Genomic DNA, 27,893 nt, shown 5'->3' with positions numbered 1-27,893 from the left:
AAGGCCTTGCGCCTCATTTGTGTTGGCCTAGAGAGGTCAGGATAAATTCTAACCTTGGAACCCATAAAAAGCCTATCTAAGTGTCACAGGGAAAGTCTTAATACAGCGTTCCAATCTGGCTCAAGCACAAAAGTGACCAGCATAGTCATCCTATGAGTAATAACTTCTAACGAACTTTCCAGGAAGGAAGGAAGATTCATTTCTTCACCCATCTCTCGCTTTGGGGGGTCTCCCAAAGTCCTCACAGTATTCCAGATGTAACGTGCCCGAGTTATGGGGGGCAATGAGTCTTTATCCATTCCTAGAATGTCTATCAAATATTTTTTTACCATCTCAATCGGAGGAATTAACGGAGATTTGGGGAAATTAAGGAATCGAAGGTTAAGTCTTCGGGTCTGGTTCTCCAGGTATTCCAGACGTTTATGCAAAAAGTTATTATCTTTAATCAAAGCAGATTCTAAAGTCCCCATTTCTTGAATTTTGGTATCCACTTTTTCAATCTTAGAGGACTGCTGTGCAGTCACTTGTGCCTGTATCAGAAAAGCTTCTGAGAGAGTTTTAATGTCATTTGAATTTTCTTTTAACATGCTTTGCATAGAGGAGTGAGTGTTGTATACCATATCCCACAGTGACTCAAGCGTCACAATAGTGGGTTTACTTATTCCACCTGATGGTAAAGGGGAATGAGGTGGGGCCCCAGAACGAGAAAATTTAGAAACAATGTCCTGTGGCAATACCTTTAAAGCCAATTCAGCCGAAAGTACTTGATCCTGGGTCCCGCTCCGATTCGCTGCAGTCCTCCCCTCTAACAGTTGCGAATCCACCCCTTCGGTGTCCATTTCTGGTAGGGCTGCTGCGAAAATCTCACTCTGGCTGTGGTGGTGCCCTGCGTTCCCCGGGGCTCAGGGAAGCCCCATCTCTGCTTCCTACTGACGTCAATGCGTCAGTAGCTGCAGAAGGAGTCGATGTACACAGAGGTCCCGGTTGCAACGTAGGAAATTGCAGGGTCGACTGCTTCAGCGTCAAAGAGGGCCCAGGAGCCGAGGGAAGCTCCTTTACCTTCCCCCTCCACTTTCCCATCACGAACGAGGAGCCGAAGGTCCCGCTAGTGGTGTGTCTCTCTGCAGCGTCTCCACGGAGCAAACACAGGTGCATGCATTCAATGCGCCATCTTGAAATCTCCGAATGTGAAGTCGCCCTCAGTTACTCATTTGTGACGTGTCATGTCTCATATCTCAGAAAAACAGGCCAACAGTAACCAGGTGCAAAACATCCCTTCTGAAAACGTACCTACTTGTTCTGACCTATTTGTCAGAGAGCTGAATATATTTTTCAGCAATTTATTTCAACAACTTTAACCCATTAGTAGCTTGCAACCCCAAATCTGGATCTTCTGTGTTCAGTATTACAGTGGTCACTCTGTACAATTTCTTCACTTACACCCAAAGCTGGACTGACTCTTGAGGGTCATGTCAAGGCTCATAATGTCAGAGCCATGACTACACCAGTAGTCCACTTGAGGTAAGCCTCTATAGAAGAGATTTGCAAAGTTGCAGCATGGTCTTCACACATTCGCATCTCTCTATTGCGTTGAGCAATACTCGACTCAATAGTCAGTTTGGACAGATAGTTCTGCAGAATTTGTTTAGGGTCTAGAATCCAACTCCACCCCCCCCCCCCCAGGCCCATTTTGTTCTGATCCAGGCTACACTCTCACTCAGTATGTATATAGTTTCAGGTTAATTCATATTTTGGCCTTGCCGTTGTGAGGTCCTATTGTCCTACTGTTGCTGTTTTGGGTGAGCCTGGTAGCGTGTGAGAATATGGCCTGTTTGTCCTCAAAGAAAGCAGGGATACTTACCTTTAGCATGTATTTTCTGAGGACAAGCAGGCCATTCATTCTTACATACTCTCCCACCTCCCCTTGGAGCTGTCTCCTGTCCTGATATCTATACAATAGTACTACACGCTCTTGCGGTGGGAAGGAAGGCACTCGCACATGCACGGTGGGGACATTGTCACATGTTTTTAAAGCTGTACTACACTTTTGAAGTATTCTCTGCCTGGCAACATGGATGATGTCACCCACATGAAAGAAAAATGAATGGCCTGCTGTCCTCAAAAAATACCTGCAACATTTTAGTATCCCTACTTTATTTTCCAGAGCCAGAGGCATGCCTATGGGTGAAGAGTAGGCAAACCTGAGCTAATCAGGTAGCAGGGGCACATTACCGCGTGCTACCCAATTAGCGTGGGAGTAGCACAAGAGCCCTTACCAACAGTAATGGCCACACACTAGCACATGGAAAATAAATAAATAAAAGAAAAATGGAAAAGCATTTTACTGGTGCACTAAACGTGGCTGCAGCATTAAAGCCTGTTGAAATAAAAGTTTTCAAAACCTATTTAAAATTTTCCAAATTTCATGTTGTTCACAATGTAGATGGCAATCAATTCCACAACTTCAGACCAGCGACAAAACAAATAGAGGATCTATATTCTTCTACTTTAACAACATGAAAAGATGGAATGTCCATGGAGACTGATCTTAATGCCCTTGAGAGTTGATACATATACAAGCTTTGTGGAAATTATTATAAATACATTGCTCAAAACTTTAAAAATCAATAATAAAAATTTTAACCCAAATTCTCCACTCTATAGGAAGCCAATGAAGCCTAATCAGCACAGGTGAAATATGATCATATCATGAAGAAAAATCAAGGACACAAGCAGTGGCATTCTGTGCAACCTGTAATGATCTGCTTTGGTAGTCCCAGTAGACTATTGCAGTAATTGAAACTAAGAAAATTAGGCTCTGAATTATTAACTGTGCTCAAATAATGTCTTAATTACCTTAGCATTCTAAATTTTTTGGAAACAAGACTAATCACTTTTTGCACTTGGAACTTCATGACATCACAATCAGATTCCAGTCTACATAAAGAACAGCGATTATAAAGTCATTTTAGCAGTTGCAGCAAAATTTCTTACCACATTCTACTGGCTCAGACATACACAGCCTATCTGGGATTTCATTTTGACTCTGTTCATGATGACCCATAGATTTATAGTCCCGTGCGCTGACTGGTTGAGACTGAGCCAAATGCTTGGAGGCGTGTTCTTCAGGCTCCTAGTTTGAGGCAATATAATAAAATGTGTTAGATCACAGCATGACAAAGCGACTTTCACTCCTATTTACAGACAGTATTGGGTTGTACAGTTAGTATAAGAACGACCTAAATACTAATTTTGGAATGTGCAGCATACTGGACACAAGGTACAGAGTCTGTTAAATAGGATTATTCCCATTCTGTGGCAGAGGAAATGATCTAATGTTCATTTTGCCAATCATAAGGTAGAACATACATGTGTTTTAATAAAAACACTATTCATTTTGTTTTAAATATTTAGTGGTAGATATTCAGCTAGTGACAGTCAGCGGTTTTTGGCTGCTGCTGGCTTTATCCCAGATATTCAATGCCAGGCCATGTCCAGGCACCGGCATTGAATATTCTGGTATGTGCAGCCAGTAAAAAGTTATGCAGTTGAGTGCAATATTCAGCACTGAATTGCATAAGGTAAACCATACAAAAGATAAGACTGTGTTTTATGTTTATGTTTATTAAAACAGTTGATATCCCACTGTTTCTGTGCACAGGCCACAGCAGCATACAATAAAACAAAATACAATAACATGAAAGGAACAAGTCAATCACACAGCAATACAGTCACACCAAAATTACTAAAAGTAACAATACACTTGACTCATCTGGATGCTGGGACCGTACAGGCCCCCCCTAGTTTTAAGGGCAATATGCAGGGGGTCCAAAGGCCATTAAAAAAATGAGTCTACAAAAGGGCTATGATCTTCACAAATGACAATTTGGACCTAATAGGAAGTGGGAGACTATTCCAAAGGAAGGGTGAGAGAAAGAAAAAGGCAGAAGAATGGGTAGACTCACAGTGGGCAAATCTCAGAGAGGGAAGCACTAGGCAGTGAGAGTCAAGAGAACACAGCAAACAGGAAGGAGTGTAGGGGATAACAAGGAAAGAGAGATAGAATGGGGCACCAAGGTGTGCTGAATATCAGCACTTAACTGCATAAGTGCCAGCTCTTCTCCTGGCCTGCCCACAAAATAGCTGGTTTTAGTTTAGGCACTTATCCATCTACCTAGAGGACATAAACTCAACAGGCAAAACTCTTATCTAGCTATACCCATATGAATACCTGCTTTTCACCATCAAGGAGACCCTAAAACTACAACTACAACCACAACCACAATTAACAGACCAGTACTTATGTGAGGGAGACTTCCGGGAGGAGCAGTCTGTTTGTATTTTTCAATAGCAAAACTTGTCGAAGAACAAAGAACAGCTTTAGAGAGGCAGATAAACAATTGGGGGGCTTTCAGCAAGGAGGAGATTTTTTTCAATAGCAAGCAGTGTCGGAGAGCAGAGACCAGCACAGAAGGACATGCATCACTTTGCACTTGCTAACATTAAACGTCATCTGCCATTTGGATGTCCAGTCTCCCAGTCTAGTAAGGTCCTCTTGCAATTTTTCACAATCCTCTTAAGATTAAACAACTTTGAATAACTTTGTGACATCAGCACATTTAATTACCTCACTAGTTATTCCCATCTCTAGATCATTTATAAATATGTTCAAAAGCAGCAGCCCCAGCACCAACCGCTACAGAACCCCGCTATGTACCCTTCTCCTTTGAGAATACTGACCATTTATCCTTACTCTCTGTTTTATATCTTTTAACCAATTTTTAATCCATAATAGGACATTATCTCCTATCCCATGACTTTCTAATTAAAAAAAAAAACTTAGAGGAGCAGCTGTGAGGGTCAAAAATTTACATCAGGCTTGGATGCTGTTCAAAAACACCATCCTGGAAGCCCAGGCCAAATATATTCCACGTATTATAAAAGGAGGACGGAAGACCAAACGACAGCCGGCATGGTTAAAAAGTGTGGTGAAGGAAGCTATTAGAGCTAAAAGAAAATCCTTCAGAAAATGGAAGAAGGAACCAACTGAAAATAATAAGAAACAGCATAAGGAATGTCAAGTCAAATGCAAAGTGCTGATAAGGAAGGCTAAGAGGGAGTTCGAAAAAAAGATTGCGTTGGAGGCCAAAATACATAGTAAACATTTTTTTTAGGTATATTAAAAGGATGAAGCTGGCAAAAGAATCGGTTGGACTGCTAGATGACCGAGGAGTAAAATGGGCGATCAGGGAAGACAAAGCCGTAGTGGAGAGATTGATTTGGGTGGGATACTGGTGCCAGAAATGATATTTGAAGCTGACGAGTCGGAGAAACTTAATGAATTCTCTGTAAACCTGGAGGATGTAATGGCAGTTCTACAAACTAAAGAGTAGCAAATCTCCTGGACTGGATGGTATTCATCTCAGAGTACTGACAGAACTGAAAAATGAACATGCGGAGCTATTGTTAGTAATATGTAATTTATCCTTAAAATAAAGCATGGTACCAGAAGATTGGAGGGTGGCCATTATAATGCCGATTTTTAAAAAAGGTTCCAGAGGAGATCCGGGAAATTATAGACAGGTGAGTCTGACATCGGTGCCCGGCAAAATGGTAGAGACTATTATAAAGAACAAAATTACAGAGCATATTCAAAAGCATGGATTAATGAGACAAAGTCAACATGGATTTAAAGAAGGGAAATCTTGCCTCACCAATCTACTACATTTCTTTGAAGGGGTGAACAAACATGTGGATAAAGCTCAGCCGGTTGATATTGTGTATCTGGATTTTCAGAAGGTGTTTGACAAAGTACCTCATGAAAGACTCCAGAGGAAAAAATGGTTAAAGGATAGAAAACAGAGAGTAGGTCAGTATTCTCAATGGAGAAGGGTAGTTAGTGGGGTTCCCCAGGGGTCTGTGCTAGGACCGCTGCTTTTTAACATATTTATAAATGACCTAGAGATGGGAGTAACTAGTGAGGTAATTAAATTTGCTGATGACACGTGGTTATCCAAGTCATTAAATCGTGGGAGGATTGTGAAAAATTACAAGAGGATCTTACAAGACTGGGGGTGTCTAAATGGCAGATGACATTTAATGTGAGCAAGTGCAAAGTGATGCATGTGAGAAAGAGGAACCCGAATTATAGTTACGTCATGCAAGGTTCCACGTTAGGAGTCACAGACCAAGAAAGGGATCTAGGTGTCGTCATTGATGATACGTTGAAAGCTTCTGCTCAGTGTGCTGCTGCAGCTAAGAAAGCAAATAGAATGTTAGGTATTATTAGGAAAGGAATGGAAAACAAAAATGAGGATATTATAATTCCTTTGTATCGCTCCATGGTGCGACCGCACCTTGAATATTGTGTTCAATTCTGGTCGCCGCATCTCAAAAAAGATATAGTGGAATTAGAAAAGGTGAGGTGAAGGGCGACGAAAATGATAAAGGGGATGGGACGACTTCCCTATGAGGAAAGGCTAAAGCGGCTAGGGCTCTTCAGCTTGGAGAAAAGGCGGCTGAGGGGAGATATGATAGAGGTCTATAAAATAATGAGTGGAGTTGAACGGATAGATGTGAAGCGTCTGTTTAAGCTTTCCAAAAATACTAGGACTAGGGGGCATGCGATGAAGCTACAAAGTAGTAAATTTAAAACGAATCGGAGAAAATGTTTCTTCACTCAACGTGTAATTAAACTCTGGAATTCTTTGCCAGAGAATGTGGTAAAGGCGGTTAGCTTAGTGGAGTTTAAAAAAGGTTTGAACGGCTTTCTAAAGAAAAAGTCCATGGACCATTATTAAATGGACTTGGGGAAAATCCACTATTTCTGGGTTAAGCAGTATAGAATGTTTTGTACTTTTTTGGGATCTTGCCAGGTAGTTGTGACCTGGATTGGCCACTGTTGGAAACAGGATGCTAGGCTATCCCAGTATGGCAATACTTATGTACTTATGTATGAGGTACATTGCCAAATGCCTTTTGAAAATTCAGATACACAATATCGACCGGCTCACCTTTATCCACCCCTTCAAAGAAATGTAGTAGATTGGTGAGGCAAGATTTCCCTTCACTAAATCCATGTTGGCTTTGTCTCATTAATCCATGCTTATGTATATGTTTTTTCTCTGAGTATTTTACATAAAGCACTGATGATTTTTACCACTTCTAGGTATAGATTTTGACACATCTACATATAGGAGCCATATTCCAGACAATTATATATATAAATGCAGACAATTAAGGAGCAAAAACACCCAAAGGACTGGGGAGCTATGCACCATTGCCCCTTCAACAGTGGCGTAGGAAGGGGGGCGGTGGGGCAGTCTGCCCCGGGTGCACGCCGCTGGGGGGTGTCGGCGCCTCGCTGGTTCCTTGCTCTCTCTGCCCCGGAACAGGTTACTTCCTGTTCCGGGGCAGAGAGAGCAAGGAACCAGTGAGGCGCCGATACCCCCCAGCAGCGTGCACTCGGCGGATTGGCCCTCCCATCCGCCCCTCACCGCCTTCCAGGTATGTTCTCGTGGCGGGGGGGGGGGGGGGTTGCGCTACGGAGGGTGCGTCGCGCTGTACCCGGGGGGGGTGCACGCAGCGGCGACCCGCCCTGGGTGTCAGCTGCCCTCACAACGCCACTGCCCTTCAATAATCTGTTTCAAGAATGTTTGTACGTTTGGGAAGCTTGCCAGGTGCCCTTGGCCTGGATTGGCCGCTGTCATGGACAGGATGCTGGGCTCGATGGACCCTTGGTCTTTTCCCAGTATGGCATTACTTATGTACTTATGTACTAAGTCCTGGCTGAAACAAACACTATTATGAAACTTATGCATGCCTCAAAGGACGTGCCAAAGCCACCAGGGAAACTTTCAAAAATATATATGAATTTCCATTGCGTCCCCATCCCCCCCCCCCCCCCCCCAACCATACCCATAGCATATCCCCTTTGAATCTGTGCATTTTGGGCTTTCGGTACATGTAAATAGTGGCATTCTGAAATCATCATTTACACATATAGCCAATCTATGCATAGAAATGCTATTTACACAAGTAGAAATCACTCAAGGCATCATATGTAAAAACATCTCTTATGTCGCCATATAGACATGTGAAAAGCAGGCATACAGAAAGACTGTGTAAAGGCAATCCTTGGGGCATAGTCTGAGCAAAGCAGGGGTGAAGGTATAAATATGTACATCAGCATTTGTGCATTATCGTAGCTGGTTCTCAAAGCCTATTTTATAAAGGAACATGGATTCCAATATCACTTATTTGCAGATGATATCTAGATCATAGCTCCCATAGGAGATCAATGGAAGGAAGATTTTGGGAGTATTAATGCAGGAATGGAGAAGGTAGCTAGGTGGCTATAAACAAATTGTTATTGAATGCAGGGAAATCAACGTTTCTGTGGTTAGAGAAGTAGTTGATGGCTGTGGAGTTTCTGGTTTGTATTGGGGAGCTCAGTCCCAATGAAAACAGTGGTTTGCAATGTTGGGATATGGTTGAACTAGTATTTGACTTTCAATACTTATATATCTAAAATAATTTGATCAGTATTCCATTATCATCATATGCTTTGTCAACTGTGAAAGCTTTTGAGTGGTGATAAGTTGCAACTCTTTTTACAAGTGTCAAGTGGTAATTTTGCCAAGATTAGACTATGTAAATGTTGTGATAGTGAGCTTACTGAAAAAAAAACTTTAGCGAAAATTCAGTTACTGCAAAACATTATGGCATGATTATTGTGATGGGGATAGGTGTTCAAAGCCATGTTTCCTCCATGGTACTGGAGTTCACTGGTTGCTAGTGTTGTGTAGTAGAATTTTTATTTTACTACTACTCTGGTGCTAACCAATTAACTAAAAAATGACTATTTTGAGGGTATTAAGGGAGAGAAGTCAGCACTTGGCTGGTTAAGTGTCAATATTCAGTACTTAATCGGCCCAGGTAACCACATAAATAGATCACATAAAAGTCAGTCCTCTTTATGCAATTTGTCACAGCTGGTTAAGTGTTGAATATCATACTTAACTGGCTAAGGTTTAGCCAGTTCCGTAAACCTAGAAGTTAAATGCCAGAACACAGACATGGCCCGGCATTAAATTTACAGGAATAATGCATGTGGCAGTAGGCAAAATGCTGAGCACCACCAGCTGAATATAAACCCCAACGTGTAGCAACTGACTAACACAGAGTTAACATGGGAGCAACCTATGATATAAAAATGATATAAACATGCTACAAAGTGCCACATTAGATTTGCAAGTAACCATAAATCTTAAAGTGCTTTAGTCAAAAGGCCCCTTTATTAACTGAATATTAAACCGTCTTGTATGCTGCATATTCCTGATAACTTCTATATCTTTGATGCACCTTGTGGGACCTTTGAGACTAAATTCTATAAATGGCACCTAAAAATCAGTGCAGAAAAACAAAGCGCTAAGTGCTAGTCTATAAATGGCGCACAAAGTTAGATGGCGTTTATAGAACAACACCTGGCGCCAGGAACTGTGACTACTTTTAGGCACAGCCATTTACACCAATGAAACCTGCATAAATTAAAAGAACGCCCCTGACCTGTCCATGACCCTCCCACAGCCACGCCCCCTTTGCAGATCCTGTACCTAAATTTATGCTAGTATATTTTAATTAAAACTAATTAGCACCACTAATTGCTTTTTATAATTCAAATTATCGGCACTAATTGGCTCATAATTCAGTTAAATTGCGCATGTAAATCGGGTGTGTGCTCACATTTGCGCACACAACTTAAAGCACTATTTATAAATTTCAGGGGTTAGTGTACAACAGCAGGAGTATCTTGCAGCAATTGGATAATATGTGACAAGTCTCTTACATAAGAAAATATTGCTGGAACAAATGGTCTAAGGAAGAATTCAATGTATTTAGGTAATGCTTCAAGTACTGAACCAATGGCACCAACTATAGTTGTGGATTTTTGGTAAAATAGATATTGTCAGAGTGACAAAATGTTCTACAGTCAAAAACTCAACTTCTTTTGATGTCAGAAAATGTTTACCACTATTCGTTGATCGTCTGATTCTCTCCTGTAACATAGAGCAAAGATCCTTCTTCAACCTCATATAATACTCCGTATTATCAAGTTGCCTAGTTCCTTCCTTAATATAGTCAACCCTATTCATGGTCACTATTGGGCCCTTTTACTAAGGTGTGGCGAAAAATGGCCTGTGCTGGTGTAGGCACGTGTACTGGACGAGCGCAGGTCCATTTTTCAGCGTGCCTGCAAAAAAGGCCTTTTTTGGGGCCAAAAATGGACGTGCGGCAGAATAAAAATCAGTGTGCATCCATTTTGGGCCTGAGACCTTACCACTACCTACTGACTTAGCAGTAAGGTCTCATGCGTTAACCGGGCAGTAATCGTCAACACGTGTACACTGGTGATTACCACCCGGCTAGCACCACACAGTAGAAAATAGAAATTATTTTCTGCTGTGCGTTTTGGACACGCATCAAAATTAGAATTACTGCCTGTGGCATGCGGTGGCCAGGCAGTAGTTCTAATTTGACCTGCGTTGTATGTGCGTAGCCACCTACGCGCCTTAGTAAAACGGCCCCTATGGCTTCTACCTTATCTGTTGTTTTTATTTCTATATCTTTTCTATTTTCAAAATGTTCAAAGCTGTATTCTTTCTTTTGGAGTGATTATAATATTGTCTCAATTTCTTCTTCTCTAACTTCTCAATATCTTATGTATAAATAAGAGGATTCGGTGGGCCAGGAGGCAGCATTTTGAGATGCGTTACCATTCAGCCAATAAACAATTATACATAAGTAGTGGGTGCACTGTATCTTTTCTTGACTATATTTACATACCACTTGGTATCCCTATCCTTTGCCTCTGGGTATTTATGTGAGCAGCAGAAGAAAGAGGGGGTAAACTATCATATTTATATTTTTAAATAGAGTGAAGTGGTAGCTGTGTTAGTCTACTTTTAAAGGTAATAAATATAAATAAAATAAAACATAGAAACGAAAATAAGATTATACCTTTTTTATTGAACTAATTTAATACATTTTTGATTAGCTTTTGAAGGTAACCCTTTTTCTTCAGATAACAATATATATAAGTGAAACATCAAAGCATTCCAATGACAGTCTCACAGGAAGATGTACATGCATCTCTCCCTGTCTCTCATTCACCCAGCTCCCATGTTTCTTACCTTACCCACCCCACCCTCTTCCTGTGTCATTGGAATGCTTTGATTTTTCACTTATATATACACTTATTTATCAACATTTGCTTATTTCTGATCTGAAGAAAAAGGGTTACCTTCGAAAGCTAATCAAAAAATGTATTTAGTCCAATAAAAAAGGTATCATCTTATTTTCTTTTCTCTGTTTTATTTTATTTATATTTTTAAATAAAATCACACCTCCAGGAGCACCTCTTTTTAATCTGGCTAAAAGTATGCAAACTCTGAAAGCCTGGCAGAAGGTAGATCTTTTCAGACAGACCTATGTACCTGGGTATAGCTTTGAAAACTCTCCTCAAAAGGAGAGACTTCCCTTACCAAAGAAACCCCCAAGTAAAAAACAACCATTTCAAAGTACAATGTGACATTTAAAAAATGAGTCTAATTATCATTCAATTCTCTTCTTTTTCAAGTCTGTGCCATTTTCCTCTGACCTTGAGATGTTGTAGATAGAGCCACAGACATGAATTGCAATTTTCTGCATTTATTATAACTACTGACTCATCACATGGAAGTTTCTTTTCATAAAATATTTCTCCTGAATCATTTCTGTACTCTCTCAGAACTTCAGTAACATGTCTATTATATAGTTACTATTTCTTAATGTGAGCAGGCAGCTACAGATGCTGACAAAACCTCTGGGTAACCAAAATAAAAATGAATGGGCAGCACAATAAATTGACTTTCCAAAGCATTTCATAGTCAAACAAAATGTTGTAAGTTAATTAAACAGCAACAAATTATAGCATTTCATTTACTGTTCAATTATCTATCTATTGTATTTAATAACCCTTACAATATATGGGTTCTTAAAGAAAATTATATTTTAGCAGAAGTAAGGAGGAGGTTGGGAATTACAGACCTGTCAGTCTGACTTCAGTGGTGAGTAAACTAATGGAAATGCTACTTAAGCGGAGGATCTTGAGGTTTCTCAAATCGAATGGCCTGCAGGACCCAAGACAGCATGGCTTCACAAGGCAAGTCATGTCAGACGAATCTGATTGATTTCTTTGACTGGGTGACCAAACAGTTAGACGTGGGAGGGATGCTAGATGTGGCATACTTGGATTTTAATAAAGCCTTTGACACGGTTCTGCACAGTTGACTGATTAATAAACGGAGTGCCCTCAGTATGGGACCTAAAGTGATAAAACTGGTTAAATGGGAGGAAACAGAGGGTAGTAGTAAATGGAGCTTGCTCAGAGGATAGGGATCTTATCCATAGGGATTGGTCCTTGGGCCGGCTCTTTTTAATATCTTTGTGAGTGATATTGTGAAAGGACTGCCTGATAAGGTTTGTCTCTTTGTGGATGATACCAAACTCTGTAATAGGGTTGACACCTCAGAGGGTGTGGATGACATGAGGAAAGATCTGGCAAAACTTGAAGAGTGGTCCAATAATTGGCAACTAAAATTTAATGCTAAGAAATGCAAGGTCATGCACTTGTGTTACAAGTATCCAAGGGCACTGCACCATATTGGGGGTGAAGTGCTTCTGTATACGAAAGAAGAGTGGGACTTGGGGATGATTGTGTCTGATGACCTTAAGGTGGCCAAACAGGTAGAACAGGTAACGGTCAAAGCCAGGAAGATGCTTGGGTGCATAAGGAGAGGGATGATCAGCAAAAAAAAAAAAAAAAAAAGAGTGATAGTGACCCTCTGGTGAGGTCCCTTTTAGAGTACTGTGTGTAATTCTGGAGACCGCACCTACAGAAAGATATAAAGAGGTTGGAGTCTGTCCAGAGGGCAACTACAAAATTGGTAAGCGATCTCCATCATCAAACATATGGGGACAGGCTTATAAACCTCAATATTTATACACTGGAAGAGAGGCAGGAGAGAGGGGATATGATAGAGATGTTTTGACTCAAGAAAAATGTCGGGAAGTATTTTTTCACGGAGAGAGTGGTAGATACTTGGAATGTCCTCCCACGGAAGGTGGTGGAGATGAAAACGGTAGTGGAATTCAAGCATGCGTGGGATAAACATAAAGGAATCCTGTTCAGAAGGAATGGATCCTCAGAAACTTAGCCGAGATTGGGAGGTGGGGCTGGTGTTTGGGAGGCGGGGCTAGTGCTGGGCAAGACTTCTATGTCTCTGCCCTGAAAATGGCAGATACAAATCAAGGTAAGGTATACACAAGAAGTAGCACATATGAGTTTATCTTGTTGGGCAGACTGGATAGACCGTGCAGGTCTTTTTCTGCCATCATCTACTATGTTTTACCAGAATTAGCTACCACTGTATCCTCAACAAAGGAGGCATCTGATTCCAACTGTCAGGAAGAAGGAAGTAGAATTTTTATGCTAAATATATAAAAAACGAAAATCAATGTGTTCAGAGTTTAGAGGTCCACCACAACTGAATTAGTATTTCAATACCTTATTTATCTGTCATTTTTAGGAAGCAAATCTCAGGGGCTAATGCAAAAAGCAATGATGGACTTAGCTATGGGGTTACTGTGGGTTGTAAGCACTGAGCAATGCAGAGGACTTGTGCATGGGTGTTAACTCGAGTGGAAGACACAGCAGCACGTTGTATTAAAATGTATGCTAATGAGCTAATTTAGGTATTCCGTGCAATGCAGAGAGAATGCCACTTACTTTTGACACAAGCACAATGCGAGATTTTTTTCACTAGGGTCCAGGGTGAGGTACAAGGTTTTGTGGACAGGATTTCTTATCAAACTTTCCAAATTTAACTGCCAGAGAATCGCTGGGTGGGTATGGATGGCTGGGGAGGGGGGCAGTGGAGCGAAGAGAATTGCTGGGTGGGTGTGGATGGTTGGAGGGGGGCAGTGGAGCGAAGAGAATCGTAGGGTGGGTATGGATAGATGGAGGGGGGCAGGGGAGAGAAGAGAATCGCTGGGTGGGTATGGATGGCTGGAGGGGGGACAGTGGAGCGAAGAGAATCGTAGGGTGGGTATGGATGGCTGGAGGGGGGCAGGGGAGAGAGGAGAATCGTTGGGTGGGTGTGGATGGCTGGAGGGGGGCAGGGGAGAGGAGAGAATCACTGGGTGGGTATGGATGGCTGGAGGGGGGCAAGGGAGAGAAGAGAATCGCTGGGTGGGTATGGATGGCTGGAGGGGGGGCAGGGGAGAGGAGAGAATCACTGGGAGGGTATGGATGGCTGGAGGGGGGCAAGAGAGAGAAGAGAATCACTGGGTGGGTATGGATGGCTGGAGGGGGGCAGGGCAGAGGAGAGAATCACTGGGAGGGTATGGATGGCTGGAGGGGGACAAGAGAGAGAAGAGAATCGCTGGGTGGGTATGGATGGCTGGAGGGGGGGCAGGGGAGAGGAGAGTTGCTGGATATGGATGGAGGAGAGGGAAAGGAGAGAGAAGAAATGCTGGACATGGAGGGGAGGGGAGGGCAGGGGAGAGAGAGGAGAATTGCTGGATATGGATGATGGAGGGGCAGCAGGGGAGAGAGGGGAATTACTGGATATGGATGGATAGATGGATGGAGGGCAGGGGAGTTGCTGGACATGGGTGAGAGGAGAGTTGCTGGACATAGGTGGATGGAGGGGGGCGGAGAGTTGCTGGACATGGATGGAGGAGAGGGCAGTGGAGAGAGGAGGGTTGCTAGATATGGGCGGATGGAAGGGAGGGCTGGGAGAGAATTGTTGGACACGGTTGGAGGGGAGGGAAGGGAAGACAGGAAGGAGATACACATGGATAGAGGGGAGAGAGAAGAAATGCTGGACATGGATGGAGGGGAGGGAAGAGAGAGGAAGGAGATGAGATGAGGGAAAAGGAAGAGAGGAGAAAAACTGCACATGGATGAAGAAAATAGGCAGAAGCTGGATCCACTGGGCAGTCAAGTCTGCAGAGGACCCAGCTTTTACTTAAGGATGTAGGACAAGAAATGAAGAAGAAAGGCAGAAAGTAAAGAAATAAATGGAAAGGAAGCCCTGGAAACAGAGTTAAGAGGACAGATAACAGCAGAATCAGATACTGGGCCAGCATGATCAGAAAAACAGTCACCAGACAACAAAGGTAGAAAAATCATTTTATTCTCATTATAGTGTTTGGAATATGTTCACTTTGAGAATCAGGTGCTCTGTGTTAAAAGTTTATATTTATTTACTTATTTATGGCATTTTATCCCACAATAAACATGAATTAGATTAGAACCTGGGATCATTAATTTTTTTTTCCGGAGTAATGCATTGCCCCCCCCCCCCCCCCCAGGCTCTCTCCCCGGCTATAGCCAGCTCTGCAATTTGGGGGGCGCAGAGGTGGACGGGGGCGCAGAAGTGGACCGAGGAGAGAGCCTTTAGTTAAACATTTACCAGCACACCACTGCGCACAAGCTATATTCGTGGCTGCAATTAAGTATGAAAAACCATGACAGCTGGCTATGCCCCTGGCTCGGAGGCTCACACACAGATTATAAAATTCACTGTTACAGGCATGTGTATGAATAATCTAGGTACAAACAGATATAACTGCTCAAGTTACCTGTGTAAAATGCTGGTCCCACCATGCCCTTCCCATGCTTCTCCCCTGTGAACGCCCTCTTGTATTTATACACTAAGCAAGTTGCATGCTTCATTTATAAAACAGCGCTGAGCATGTAAGTGTACACTTACCCATGTGACTGCCGGTATTCTCTAATTTCAGGGCACAAATGGCGCTTAAATGTAGGCGCTAAAGTCATTGAATGAGGAAGTCTATGAAGGAAAATATTTATCTTGATGGGTTCAGCCAGCTACACCAGTTTAAAAATTGCCTTCTGCAGTACAAATATTTCCAGGTGCCCCTCCACCAAAAAATTTATAATGCAAAACTGAAAACAGAAAGATTAAGGAACCCGATATTCAGACCATGGGAGGAAGCCAGGCTATTCCTGCGATTAGTGGTCAGCCTAGATATTCAGTACACATGGATATTGAATATCCGTTGTATACTTTGGCCAGTTTAAATTTAACCGGCCAAACTGATATTCAGCGCTGGCTGGTTAAGTTGAAACCAGACAAAGATATTCCTGCTATTTTAGTGGCCTAATTTGGCCTCTAAACTTAACAGGCGATGTGCTGAATATTAGCAGATAGCCAGTTATATTGCACGATATAACCGGCTACCCACTAAGCAGGGCCGCTGAGAGGGAGGACCGGGGGAAGGGGGGCAAAATTCCTCAGGCTCGGCCTCCAAGGGGGGTGGGGGAGGCCAGGTCCAACACCAGCAAACTTTTTCCTGCCTGCCTGCTTCCCGGTCTGTCCTCTCCTGCATTCCGTCCAGGACCTGGATGATTGAACTAGCGCAATATCACATTAATGCAATCACCATGTTCCGACTCCCGGCATGGACAGAAGCAGGAGAGGACAGACCTTGGGAGCAGGCAGGCAGGAAGAGGTGTGCTGGTGCTAGGCCTGAGTCGTCCTCCCCCCCCCCCCCCCCACTCTTGGAGGCAGGCCAGGCAGGCATTAGGGAGAAGCGGAGTAAGTGGGGGTGGGGAGTGGCAAGCAGCCACTGAGCACTATGGCAATATTCATCAGGAGATAACCTCCCATTGAATATTGCCAGCTGGGCAGTTAAGTGACATTTAACCAGCAAGATGCCGTTCCTGGCCAGTTAAAAGGTTTTAAATATCGGAGAGAAGGTGTCAGTATTAAAAAACCTGCTGAACATATAAAATATCTAACAAAACAAAAAAGCCTAGCGCCTCACATACTTTTAGTTTAACAAACTTCATTGTATCCAACAGATATCTTAATATCTTGTTTTCTTCAATTTTTAATTATCAAGGACCTCACCAGCACACAATGTGCGGCGGCGTTCATTTGTTAAGAGATAAACAACTCTCAACTCTCTTAAATCGCCATTGCCTCTTCATAGGTCCAAATTATTTATTTTATTGTCTCACCAATTACTTATATATATATATATATATATATATATAGTGTTTATAACAAAAAGCTTAATACTTTAAAAATTGTTTTTTAGAATTTTTTGTTTTTTAAAACTTAGCTTTAAGGCTTAAAGGCTAGTTGCAAACACCAGGACCACTGGCCGGCATGCGGCATGTTTCGCTTTAGCTGCGTCAGGGTTGGGTCCACGTCATGAACGCCATCATCAAACTTTACTCAAAGAGATAAATTATCCCATTATCTTTACATAAATGTTCAGCCACAATTATCCAGCTAGTTGTGTATGCAGCAAACTCTACCCACTCAAAATTTGAGTGGCTAGACTTAGACCTGCTATTTACATTGTCAGGATTACCCATATAAATTTAGCTGGTCAGTACTGTATAGCATCATAACTGGCTAAATCTGAAAATCCAATCCGGTGACCAGGCTAGCTGCTAAGAGGTAATATTCAGCCATGATAGCTGTTCCTGGATGGTTAGTTTTACATATCGGTCAGACTCTGTTTTAAGGCACAGTCTGAAGAAGAAATCACAGGAATCTGTCAAGCTCTGTATTACAGATATATATATATAGGCAGGGGTCTAACCCCTACAAGGGATTGTTGTGGGGGGGGGAGGTGTGGCTACCTTGTCAGGCCAGGTTATGCCATGTCAGGGGGAGGCTGTGGTTGGGTCACATCATGTCATGTCGGGGGGGGGGGGGGGAGGTGAAAGGCAATGCGGAAAGCTACCAGCTAATGTTGGGTGGAGGGAACAAAACAGAAAGCCACCAGGTCGGTCTGTACACAGACTCGGACCTGGTGCTATCAAGCCTCCTTACCACCATTTTAATATACTGTGCGCTGATGTTTACCACACATGTTAATTTCCAGGGCCCTTCCTGCATCCTGCAGCCAATAATGAGCATGCAGACATATTGTTTTTTGACACTATTAATGAAGGAGACTGGTATGTTTTCAAGATCATATTTTGGGATCAGAATGGGTTTGTTGTTTTTCTTCAATTTTTCTTCAATTTAACTTGTATCTTGCACATGAGGAGCTCATGATCCACAATCTAAACCTGGCCTGGTTTTACCCACCAGAATAGAAGTCTTACATCTACTAGTGCAAAAAATATAATCAATCTGGTTTCAATGTTCACCAGGTATACAAGCATCATTTTGGTTGGATGAAAAATATATTTGTGATGAATACATTGTTTGCTATACAAAAACTGATAAGACAATCTCCTGCCTCATTTCTGGTTCCTAGCCCATAAGGTCCAACTATGTTATCTCCCTTTCCTATTCCAACTTTGGAATTCAACTTTTTAACTATCAGTAGCATATCATGCCTGCATGATCTATCTATTTTGGCTTGAATATGATTATAAAACTGTTTCATCTCTACTTTGGTTGCATCAATCGTTGGTGTGTAAACTTGGATTATAGTTATGTTGAAGGGTTGTCCATGCGCAATCTAATTCATATAATGCAGTCCTTCAGAGCACTGTATCCGAGTGCTCTCTTTGCAAGGTAATTCTTGACAATAAATGCAACTTCATTTCTTCTCTAATTTTATGTCCCAAGAAGTAAATCATATGTTTTTCTGAATAAAAGTGTCTGATTCCTGCTCATTTCAATTCACTAACATCCAGAATGCCAACATACAGATGATCCATTTCATTTTTGACAATGCTCACTTTGCCTTTGTTCACAGTTTGAATTTTCTAGGTTCCTAACAGAATTTTGTCTTTGAAACCTATGATGGCAGCCTCAATAACAGTAGCTTTCCTCTGTCCACGTCATAAAACCCAATAGTACTTTGAAAGGTCCTTGGCTCTTCCTCAGTAATTTACTGAGCACCTTCCAATCTGAGGGGCTCAGGTTCCAGTACTATGATCTTTTCTATTTCTCTCTCCTTACAGTTCTTGGTAATATACAGGAGTGGTTTACCATTGCCTTCTCTTGTGCAGTGTGAGTTACCACTATAATTGCTGCTTCTCAATATAGAGGTGGTGTGACTGGGTCTGGAATCTCTGCTTGAACCTGTCTGCCATAGGAGGCCCTATCAGGAGTTATAACTACAAGCAGCATTGCTAAAAGCTTTATTGGTGCACGCAAACCCCTCCACATGACAAGGGGCACATCTTAAGGGGCTAAAGTTAGGCATCTAAAAATGAGCAGGTAGGCTGAGTAAAGGGAGAAACCTTAGGTGCCTAGAAGTGATTATCAGCCCTAGGTACCTAATCTACATGTCAAAATAGTTAGTCTCAGAGATAGCTAAATTGAAGGCACTATCCTTGTGCAACAGGACCAAGACATTTCCCTGCCCACTGATAAAACAAAGAGATTGCTCCCCTCCCCCCAGAACCTTATCCTAATAAAAAAGAAGAGCCCCCTTCAGCCCAGCAATCTCCTTTCATCTGCCCTAGTGTAACAAGTACATTTCCCTCCTCTCTAGCCCTACAAACCCCCTTGTATCCCTCTTCACCAAAATATCCCCAAAGGTTCACAAAACTGATCCAATAGGAAGACTTGCCTTTGGCAGAATCTATCATCTGAACTACAGTGGAAGTGAAGCTGTTAGGAGGAAAAAAATGCTACCTCAGTTTTGTTAACATTTAGAGATTTGGGGGGGAATCTGGGGAGGACTGGTGGATGGGGTATCATGGGTTTGGGAGGCTCTTTTTTTACATCAGGGAGGAAGGGGAAGCATGCGGCATTTTTTTTTAACATCACGTTGTGTGGGAGGAAAAATCACTATGAGGGAGATTTCGCAAAAGAAGAAAACTTAGCCAGTCTGTGCTGATTTTCTGTGACTAGATGGACAAGTTTAGGTTACAATTTTCAAAAAGCTAGAGCATCCTACATCTAGCTGGCCATATATTGGCAGTCAGCTTTTTTTTGAAAATTGACCTGTTAATATTTTCCATTTTACTTTACCATGAGCATCATGGAATTCTTTATTTTATCACTGTGTTAATAGTAATAAAAGAATGATACGTTTGTCAAGTATGTGTGTGTATGTTTTGCTCTGAGATAAGATCTTAATATTATGATGCTCAGGGTAAAGTTAAAGTAAAATAAACCAGTGGTATGATGATAGATGAAGTTTTATGTTGATAGCAAAGATCAGGAAAGGAAAATTCTGAGGAAGGTAGGGAAAGAAGTTAAAACTATAGAACTTACATGAAGCACATCTACACTCTGTCGCTGAAAGTTCCGGCATCTAAGCTCCAACATTCTCTTGTGGTTTTCCTGATAGTTTTCTTCTGCAAGTCGCCTGTAACCATGAGAAGTATAATCTGTAATGTTTTATAAATGCTGGTTATGACATAGAGCACCATAAAAAAATTATTAAAGCAAAACTGAAACTCATCTTGTTCTAAAGCTTTCCACAGTAAAAGGATAATTCTCAAGCATGGGTAAAACAGCCTGTCTAAAACTGCCCTCCACAGAGCATATGAAAAACAAGTGCAGAGTTCATGACATGCATGTTTTAGATACATTCTAAAGGAGCACTCCTAGAGCTGCGGAGATCAGAGGAGTAACATATGTGCACAGATTGCAATTTTCAAATCTGCAAGAATCTGTGCGACTCATTTCCTCTCTTGCAGAAAAAGTTACGCGTTCCGCAGGGAATTTTCACAAAAGAACAACTAATTTGCTGGATAATGTCCAATGACAGGATAACGTTTGTCCAGATGAACTGATGTCTGGCCACAAATTAATTGAAGCATGATGGGGATAGGTGAAAAACACTGTTCCCTCTAAGCTAAGCAGGAGTCCTCCACCTACAGTCCTGCCAGTGGGGTGTGCTGTTTCATTATTACATTTTCAATAAAGAGGGACAGGCAAGCACTGCAGGACTCCAGGGAACCTGTCTGTCCCTTCAGATGGAAAATACAATATTGAAGCACCACCCCATACTGGTAGCAATGCAGCTGGAGGACTCTGGCTCAGCTTAGAGGGAACAGTGGTGAAAACATTAACCAGATAAACTGTCCAATCAACCAGATAAATTATCCAATTAGGGAGCAATTCTATAACAGAGTGTCTAAGTTCCATTATAGAATACTAACACAACCAGGTATCAACATGCCTAATATTTAGGCACAAACTCTTACACCAGCCATAGAGCTAGTGTAAGTATGAGCTCCTAACTGAGGCAGGAACCCACGTAACTTACAGGCTGTCAAGCTCTGTATTACAGCTATATAGGCAGGGGCCTAAACCCTAAAAGGGAGGAGGAGGTGTCAGCTACGTTGTCAGGCCAGGTCATGCCATGTCAGGGGGGAGGTTGTGGTTGGGTCAGATCATGTAATGTCGGTGGTGGGGGAGGGCAGGGGAAGAAGCAATGTGGAAAGCTACCAGCTATTGTTGGGGGGAGGAAATTAAGCAGAAAGTCACCAGGTCGGTCTGTGCACAGACTCTGACCTGGTGCCATCAAGCCTCCTTAGCACACATTTTAATGTACTGTGCGCTGATGTATACCACACATGTTAACTTCAATGCCAGGGCCCTTCCTGCATCCTGCAGCCATTCTTTCAGTTAGGAAGGGATCGGAGGGGGGGGTTGGGGAGTTTTCAAGGGGTCTGTGAAGGGAGGAGGGTTATATTCAAAATGTTTTTGTCAGTGTTCTAGAGCTTGCTTTGTTATTTACAATGCTGTATTGTGGATTTCAGTGCTGCACTAAGGAGAAGATTCTATATATGGTGCCTAAAAAAATCTGCACTGAAATCAGTGCTAAGTGTATTTATAATCGGTGCCTAGATTTAGGCGATGATTACAGAATACGCTTAGTTGATATCTCAGTGCCTAAAACTACGTGCATCCATTTATACCAATGAAAATGTGGTGTTAATTCCAGAACGTAGATTTAGGTACACTGAGCCATATTCTATAACTATGCATGTAAATTTTGGAATGCCCATGAAATGCCTATTTCCCCACCCATAACCAGGCCTCTTTTTGACTGTGCACATTAGAAGTTTACTGCAGTTTGTTACAGAATATGCTTAGTGAGCTGTGCACGTAAATTCTAATCAGTGCCAATTAATGCTCATTATTGCTTGTTAAGAGCAGTTAACTTAAGCCAATTAAGTTACATGCGTTGCAGAATCTGCGCTGATTTCAGCGTGGATCTGTAGGCACTCTATATAGAATCCAGGGGTATATGCCTTTATTTTTGCTTATGATGATAATAAAGTTATTTCTACTTTAAAACAATAGCAAACACTTATGACTGCCTATGTATGGATTTTTTTTTATTTGACAGCTTTTTTATTCATTTGAAAGCTTCCTATGTGTAGATATATATCAAGAAATAAAATTGGAAATCACTAAAACAGAATAAAATTATTGTAGCTGGTAGAAACAGCAGTAATAAATGCCCTGTATTTTGTGCACATTTTTCTACACATAAGTACATAAGTACATAAGTAGTGCCATACTGGGAAAGACCAAAGGTCCATCTAGCCCAGCATCCTGTCACCGACAGTGGCCAATCCAGGTCAAGGGCACCTGGCACGCTCCCCAAACGTAAAAACATTCCAGACAAGTTGTACCTAAAAATGAGGAATTTTTCCAGTCCATTTAATAGCGGTCTATGGACTTGTCCTTTAGGAATCTACCTAACCCCTTTTTAAACTCCGTCAAGCTAACCGCCCGTACCACGTTCTCCGGCAATGAATTCCAGAGTCTAATTACACGTTGGGTGAAGAAAAATTTTCTCCGATTCTATAGAATACAGTAATACATGGCCAAATTTCAGTGAGGATATCCTGTTTCCTGATGGGTTCACCTTAACTGTTGTTGTAATCTGCCTTGGGAAGCTTAGTATTACTACTCTAACCAATGAAAGGTAATTCTGTTCTGTATCCCAAGGTTAAAAAAAATTACCTGTGGAGGGGAGGGGGAGAGCTGCGGTCCTGCCCCAGGTGTGAGTGCTCTGGAGTGGCATACTTGTTTTTGGAGCCATGGTAGTCCCCACAACTTGACCCTGTGGCTCAGGCAGAGCCAGGGTCTTTCTTAAAGCTGCCCCCTAAAAACATCGAGCTTCCCGCAGGTCCATAAACAAGTCTGCAACTCCGGAGCGCCCACACCTGTGACGGGACTGTGGTTCATATGGCCCTCAACTGCGGGCACCAAAATGGGAGTCTCCTCATCCCCCAGAGGTTAAAAAAAATTAACCTTGGGATACAGTTCTAATGGTTCCTCTGTGTACATCCACATGCTGATAGTTTGTTTGTTTAGGGTTCAGCAATATAGCGGCTGCACGGGGGAGATGGCTTCAACTTTTTGACATCATGCCATCTATGGTTTTATTAAACTTCCTCGGTTCTGCTCATGCTCCTCCCCCTTTGCAAATACGAGCTATGTAAATTAAGTGGCTATTTACAGAATAGCACTTAGGCAGCATGCTAGCATTTATAGTATACTAGTGTAACCCAGCACTGGCACCTTACATTTTGGCACCTACTTTTACACTAACCGTGGAGATCACATAAGCACGGGCACTTAAATGTGGCAGGAAGACAAACAACTGACAGTAGTTGCACACCTCATGGCAGCTCCACTTACATCCCTACCATCAGGGGCAGCCTGACCATTAGGCCACCTGAGGCGGGGGCCTCAGGCGGCACTCTTTAGGAGTGGTATCTCGGGGGGGGGGGGAGCTTCACGGCATTTTAACTAGTCACGGTGACTTGCCAAGCCCGGCAGTGATTCCCATACACTGCCCTTCCACCGCTGGCACCCGCCTCTTCCCTTTACTGCGGATGCCTGAAGTAACTTCCTGTTTTGCTCAGGCAGCCGCAGTAAAGGGAAGAGATGGGTGCCGGCAGAGCAGGGCGGCGTATGGGAATCACTGCCACTGCCAGGTTTGGAAAGTCACTCTGACCAGGTAAAATGCCTGGGGGGGGCTGCATCTCAGCCCATGGGGGTGGCATCTCAGCCCGGGGGGGGGGGGGGGGGCAGGCAGCATGCAAGCTCTGCCTCAGGCGGCATCTTGCCTTGGGCCAACCCTGCATACCATGCTCTATCCATGTCTGTGCCCCCTTGCAAATAAATGCTATGCACGATAGTCACATATTTACAGAATAGCACTTAGGCAGCATATTGGCATATACCTGAGTAAGAACACCTAAGCATATATAATGAGTGTGTAAATGTTAGTGCCAAGTTTATAGAATTGCCCTTTATGGATACCAGCATTAGATGCCAGGTAGGATGTAAATGACCAAAATACTGGCAGAAGTCAAACAGATACAGACACCAAGGGCAGGGTGTGGCTCTACAGCCAGGCTTTCAGGATCAAGGTACAAAAGCAAACACACAGAACAGACCTTCAGGAACAAAGCCAAGTAGGGAAATAATCTAAACAGGTAACACAAGATTAAGAGACCTCTTGCAAAGGCAACTTAGGAAAGCTCACTGCAGGGGCGTAGCCAGACAGCAGATTTTGGGTGGGCCTAGGCAAGAAGTGGGTGGGCACCAAGTGTTCGCCACCCCACCAAAAAAATATCTCAGCTGGTGGAAAAATGCTTCTCTCCACCTTGGCAGTCTGGAGCAGACATGTGCTGAAAACTGAGCATGCGTAGGTGCCAGTATCATGGAGAGCAGCATTTCGTTACCATCAGGGGGAAGTCTTCAGCTGGCAGAGACTGGAATCCCCACCAGCTACCGCTAAACGTATACTACTGTTGGGTGGGCCTGAGACCTATGTGGGTGGGCCCCAGCCTACCCCGGCCCACCTGTGGCTACGCCACTGGCTCCCTGGGTCCTTATAAAGGAGTAGGCTGCTGATGTCACAAGTAGGAAATGAAGCAGAAGCAGGGAGACCAAAGCGAGGCTTGGCTTACAGGATGAACAACAACAGAGAAAAAGGCAGACTACAGAGGTCACAGAGTTAGAAACAGAGAAACAGTAGGTCTGAACATAAGGGCACAGCCTCAACTGTGATAACCAAGGACTTCATAGAAGCTTTTGTGGCCTACCATTTCTGACATAAAAGCAGATAGATCTTTAACACTGCAAGAAGCATGTCTTGAACCTGGTACTAACACTGCTGGATGTTTCAAGAGTATACATGGTCAATTTTTATGTTTTCTTGTTAATTGATAGGCTTGCTGCTGTTTGCATTCTGTCTATCAGCCTTCCACCTCTTTAGGGTTGCCCCTGAGATGGGGGCCTTCATGGTGAAGGTGGAAGTTGAAGATGATGTTTGTGGGACCTGTAGTAATTGGCATAAAGCATCTCCCATTTGCAGCATGACCTATGTCATATGCCAGCAAAACCTTAACCAGGCTCACACAAACCTTGCCTTAAATCCACAAACCTTTGTACAGTGGTTGTGTGTGGTGCTACACATCACTCTGTAAATCTGTAAATTAAAGGACTGGAGTGAGAGTAGTACTGTAAATGTATCCCGATATTAACATCATTCTCCTGTCAGAGTACCATAGTTCCTCTGGATGGTCATTATTTTATGTCACACCAAAGAAGAAACACAGTGAAGGTGACAAAATTGCATACAACAGAGAAATGGGGTGCTCATAAAAAGTCTTTAATATAAACAAGGCTCGACTCGACATGGGCCATGTTTCAGCCACTAGGCCTGCATCAGGAGTCAAACGCCAAACTGTACGTATTTCCCCTTGTAATGCATCAAACCACTGACAAATATCACATCAAAGACGGTACACAAATTGGATAGTGATGTATTGGGGCAATGGCAAATGTCACTCTCGATGGAGTTTCTCACACCAACAGCAGTTACTTAAATATGTGATAGATATTTTACCCCAGGATCTTTTGTAACTGGAAATTGCTGGTTTTCTGGAAGGGGATAGGGAGCAGTTCCTCCATTTTTCCAGCAGCTATAGTAGTAGCTTTATCTAAGTGCCTTACTGTGTGCTTTTGATAGGTGATAGTGATGGCTCCTGCACCAGTAGAGACATATTCTCCATCAATACCACCACCTCAGCTGACCCATGATAGATGTGGCTTCCTTCTCCTCCTCCTGCACATCCAAGCCTCCATGATGCTCAATACTACAGTTGGCACCAATGCCTGTGACTGGGCAGAAGGTATAAATGAGCTGGTGGGGGCTGCGTGAAGCTTCTACCTGTGAAATAACATATGAGTCTAGAAAAAAAGAGACTCTTTCCTCCAACATTTCCTGAAATTACCTCTACCATTCCTCCACCTTCAACAACCTTTTGATACGAGCATGGTATATTGCAATACACTCAAGACCTTCCAGAAAAGCCCTTTCCACATATTATTCTTATTTATAATAATGCACCTTGCCTTTCCAAAGCTGAAGTCAGCAGCAGCTATATTTTTCTGGATAGTGTCTTGGGTAGCTTTATATTTCCTTTGTGAGTCCCTTCAATACAGAACATGTTAATGCTGGATGATCCTTTACATTATGATGTTACTGTCCTCTTGAATGAAATGGAAGTTAATAATGAGCTGCCTGGGTGGTGGAGATTGGCTGCTGGCTTCTGGCTGTTCAGCAGTGGCTGTCTGTGGTGCATCACTCTTTGTCTGAGAAATCAATGCAGAAAGCTTGATTTAGAGCCATATGCTAACGCTCAGTAGGAGTGCTAACACATGCATAATGAAGACTTTATTTATGGTTCATTTGTATCCCACATTTTCTCACATATGCAGGCACAATGTGGCTTACAAAAAAATTAGGAAAATTTACTTTTGCTCTCCTATGCAGTATCCAAATAATGTACAAATTACTACTACTACTACTACTATTTAGCATTTCTATAGCGCTACAAGGCGTACGCAGCGCTGCACAAACATAGAAGAAAGACCGTCCCTGCTCAAAGTGCTTACAATCTAATAGACAAAAAATAAAGCAAGCAAATCAAATCAATTAATGTGTACAGGAAGGAGGAGAGGAGGGTAGGTGGAGGCGAGTGGTTACGAGTCAAAAGCAATGTTAAAGAGGTGGGCTTTCAGTCTAGATTTAAAGGTGGCCAAGGATAGGGCAAGACGTAGGGGCTCAGGAAGTTTATTCCAGGCATAGGGTGCAGCGAGACAGAAGGCGCGAAGTCTGGAGGTGGCAGTAGTGGAGAAGGGAACAGATAAGAAGGATTTATCCATGGAGCGGAGTGCACGGGAAGGGGTGTAGGGAAGGACGAGTGTGGAGAGATATTGAGGAGCAGCAGAGTGAGTACATTTATAGGTTAGTAGAAGTTCTGCACAAAAAGTTACCCAATGCATGAACACATGGGTATGTGCTAGCGGCACCCTTTTGTAACACACACACACACACAAAAATGATGGGTTAAATCTTTTGGCAAGCATAAGTGCTCACACACAAAGTTAAGTGCAAGAAGTGTGCCAAGCTAGTATTCTGGACAGGGCATCATTTACTGAATCTGACAAAAAGTTTAATATGGATACATCACGTAATCTTATCCAATAATAACACATTTAAGTGAGTGCATACCAATGAGTGCCAGAAGCAAAGGAACTATTTTGTCTTTTTTGTGTGGCTAGCTCTGCACATTGGCATTAATTTAAGAAGTTCGTACCTTTTTTTTTTTTTTTTGCAAAATTAGAAAAAAAAAAAAGAAGTTTGTACCTATTTGTGCTTGTTGATATTTTTATTTTAGCTACATTTGTACCCTGTGCTTTCCCACTCATGGCAGGCTCAATGTGGCTTACGTATTGTATACAGGTACTTATTTGTACCTGGGACAATGCCCAGAGTCACAAGGAGCTGCCTGTGCCTGAAGTGGGAATTGAACTCAGATCCTCAAGACCAAAGTCCACCACCCTAACCAC

The 27,893-nt window shown here is 42.6% G+C and overlaps 1 protein-coding gene across 1 annotated transcript in view; it reads right to left on the bottom strand.

Annotated features, from left to right (window-relative positions):
- The window catches only part of NEK11 (NIMA related kinase 11), a 489,228-nt gene that overhangs the window by 232,543 nt on the left and 228,792 nt on the right, over window positions 1-27,893 (bottom strand). Inside the window, 2 exon segments of the mRNA XM_030206452.1 lie at window positions 2,995-3,133; window positions 20,271-20,364. Coding sequence (XP_030062312.1) covers window positions 2,995-3,133; window positions 20,271-20,364 — 233 coding nt within the window.

The sequence above is a fragment of the Microcaecilia unicolor genome, chromosome 1 (assembly GCF_901765095.1).
Source record: "Microcaecilia unicolor chromosome 1, aMicUni1.1, whole genome shotgun sequence".
Lineage (NCBI taxonomy): Eukaryota > Metazoa > Chordata > Amphibia > Gymnophiona > Siphonopidae > Microcaecilia > Microcaecilia unicolor.
This window is presented reverse-complemented; position numbering and strand designations above follow the sequence as displayed.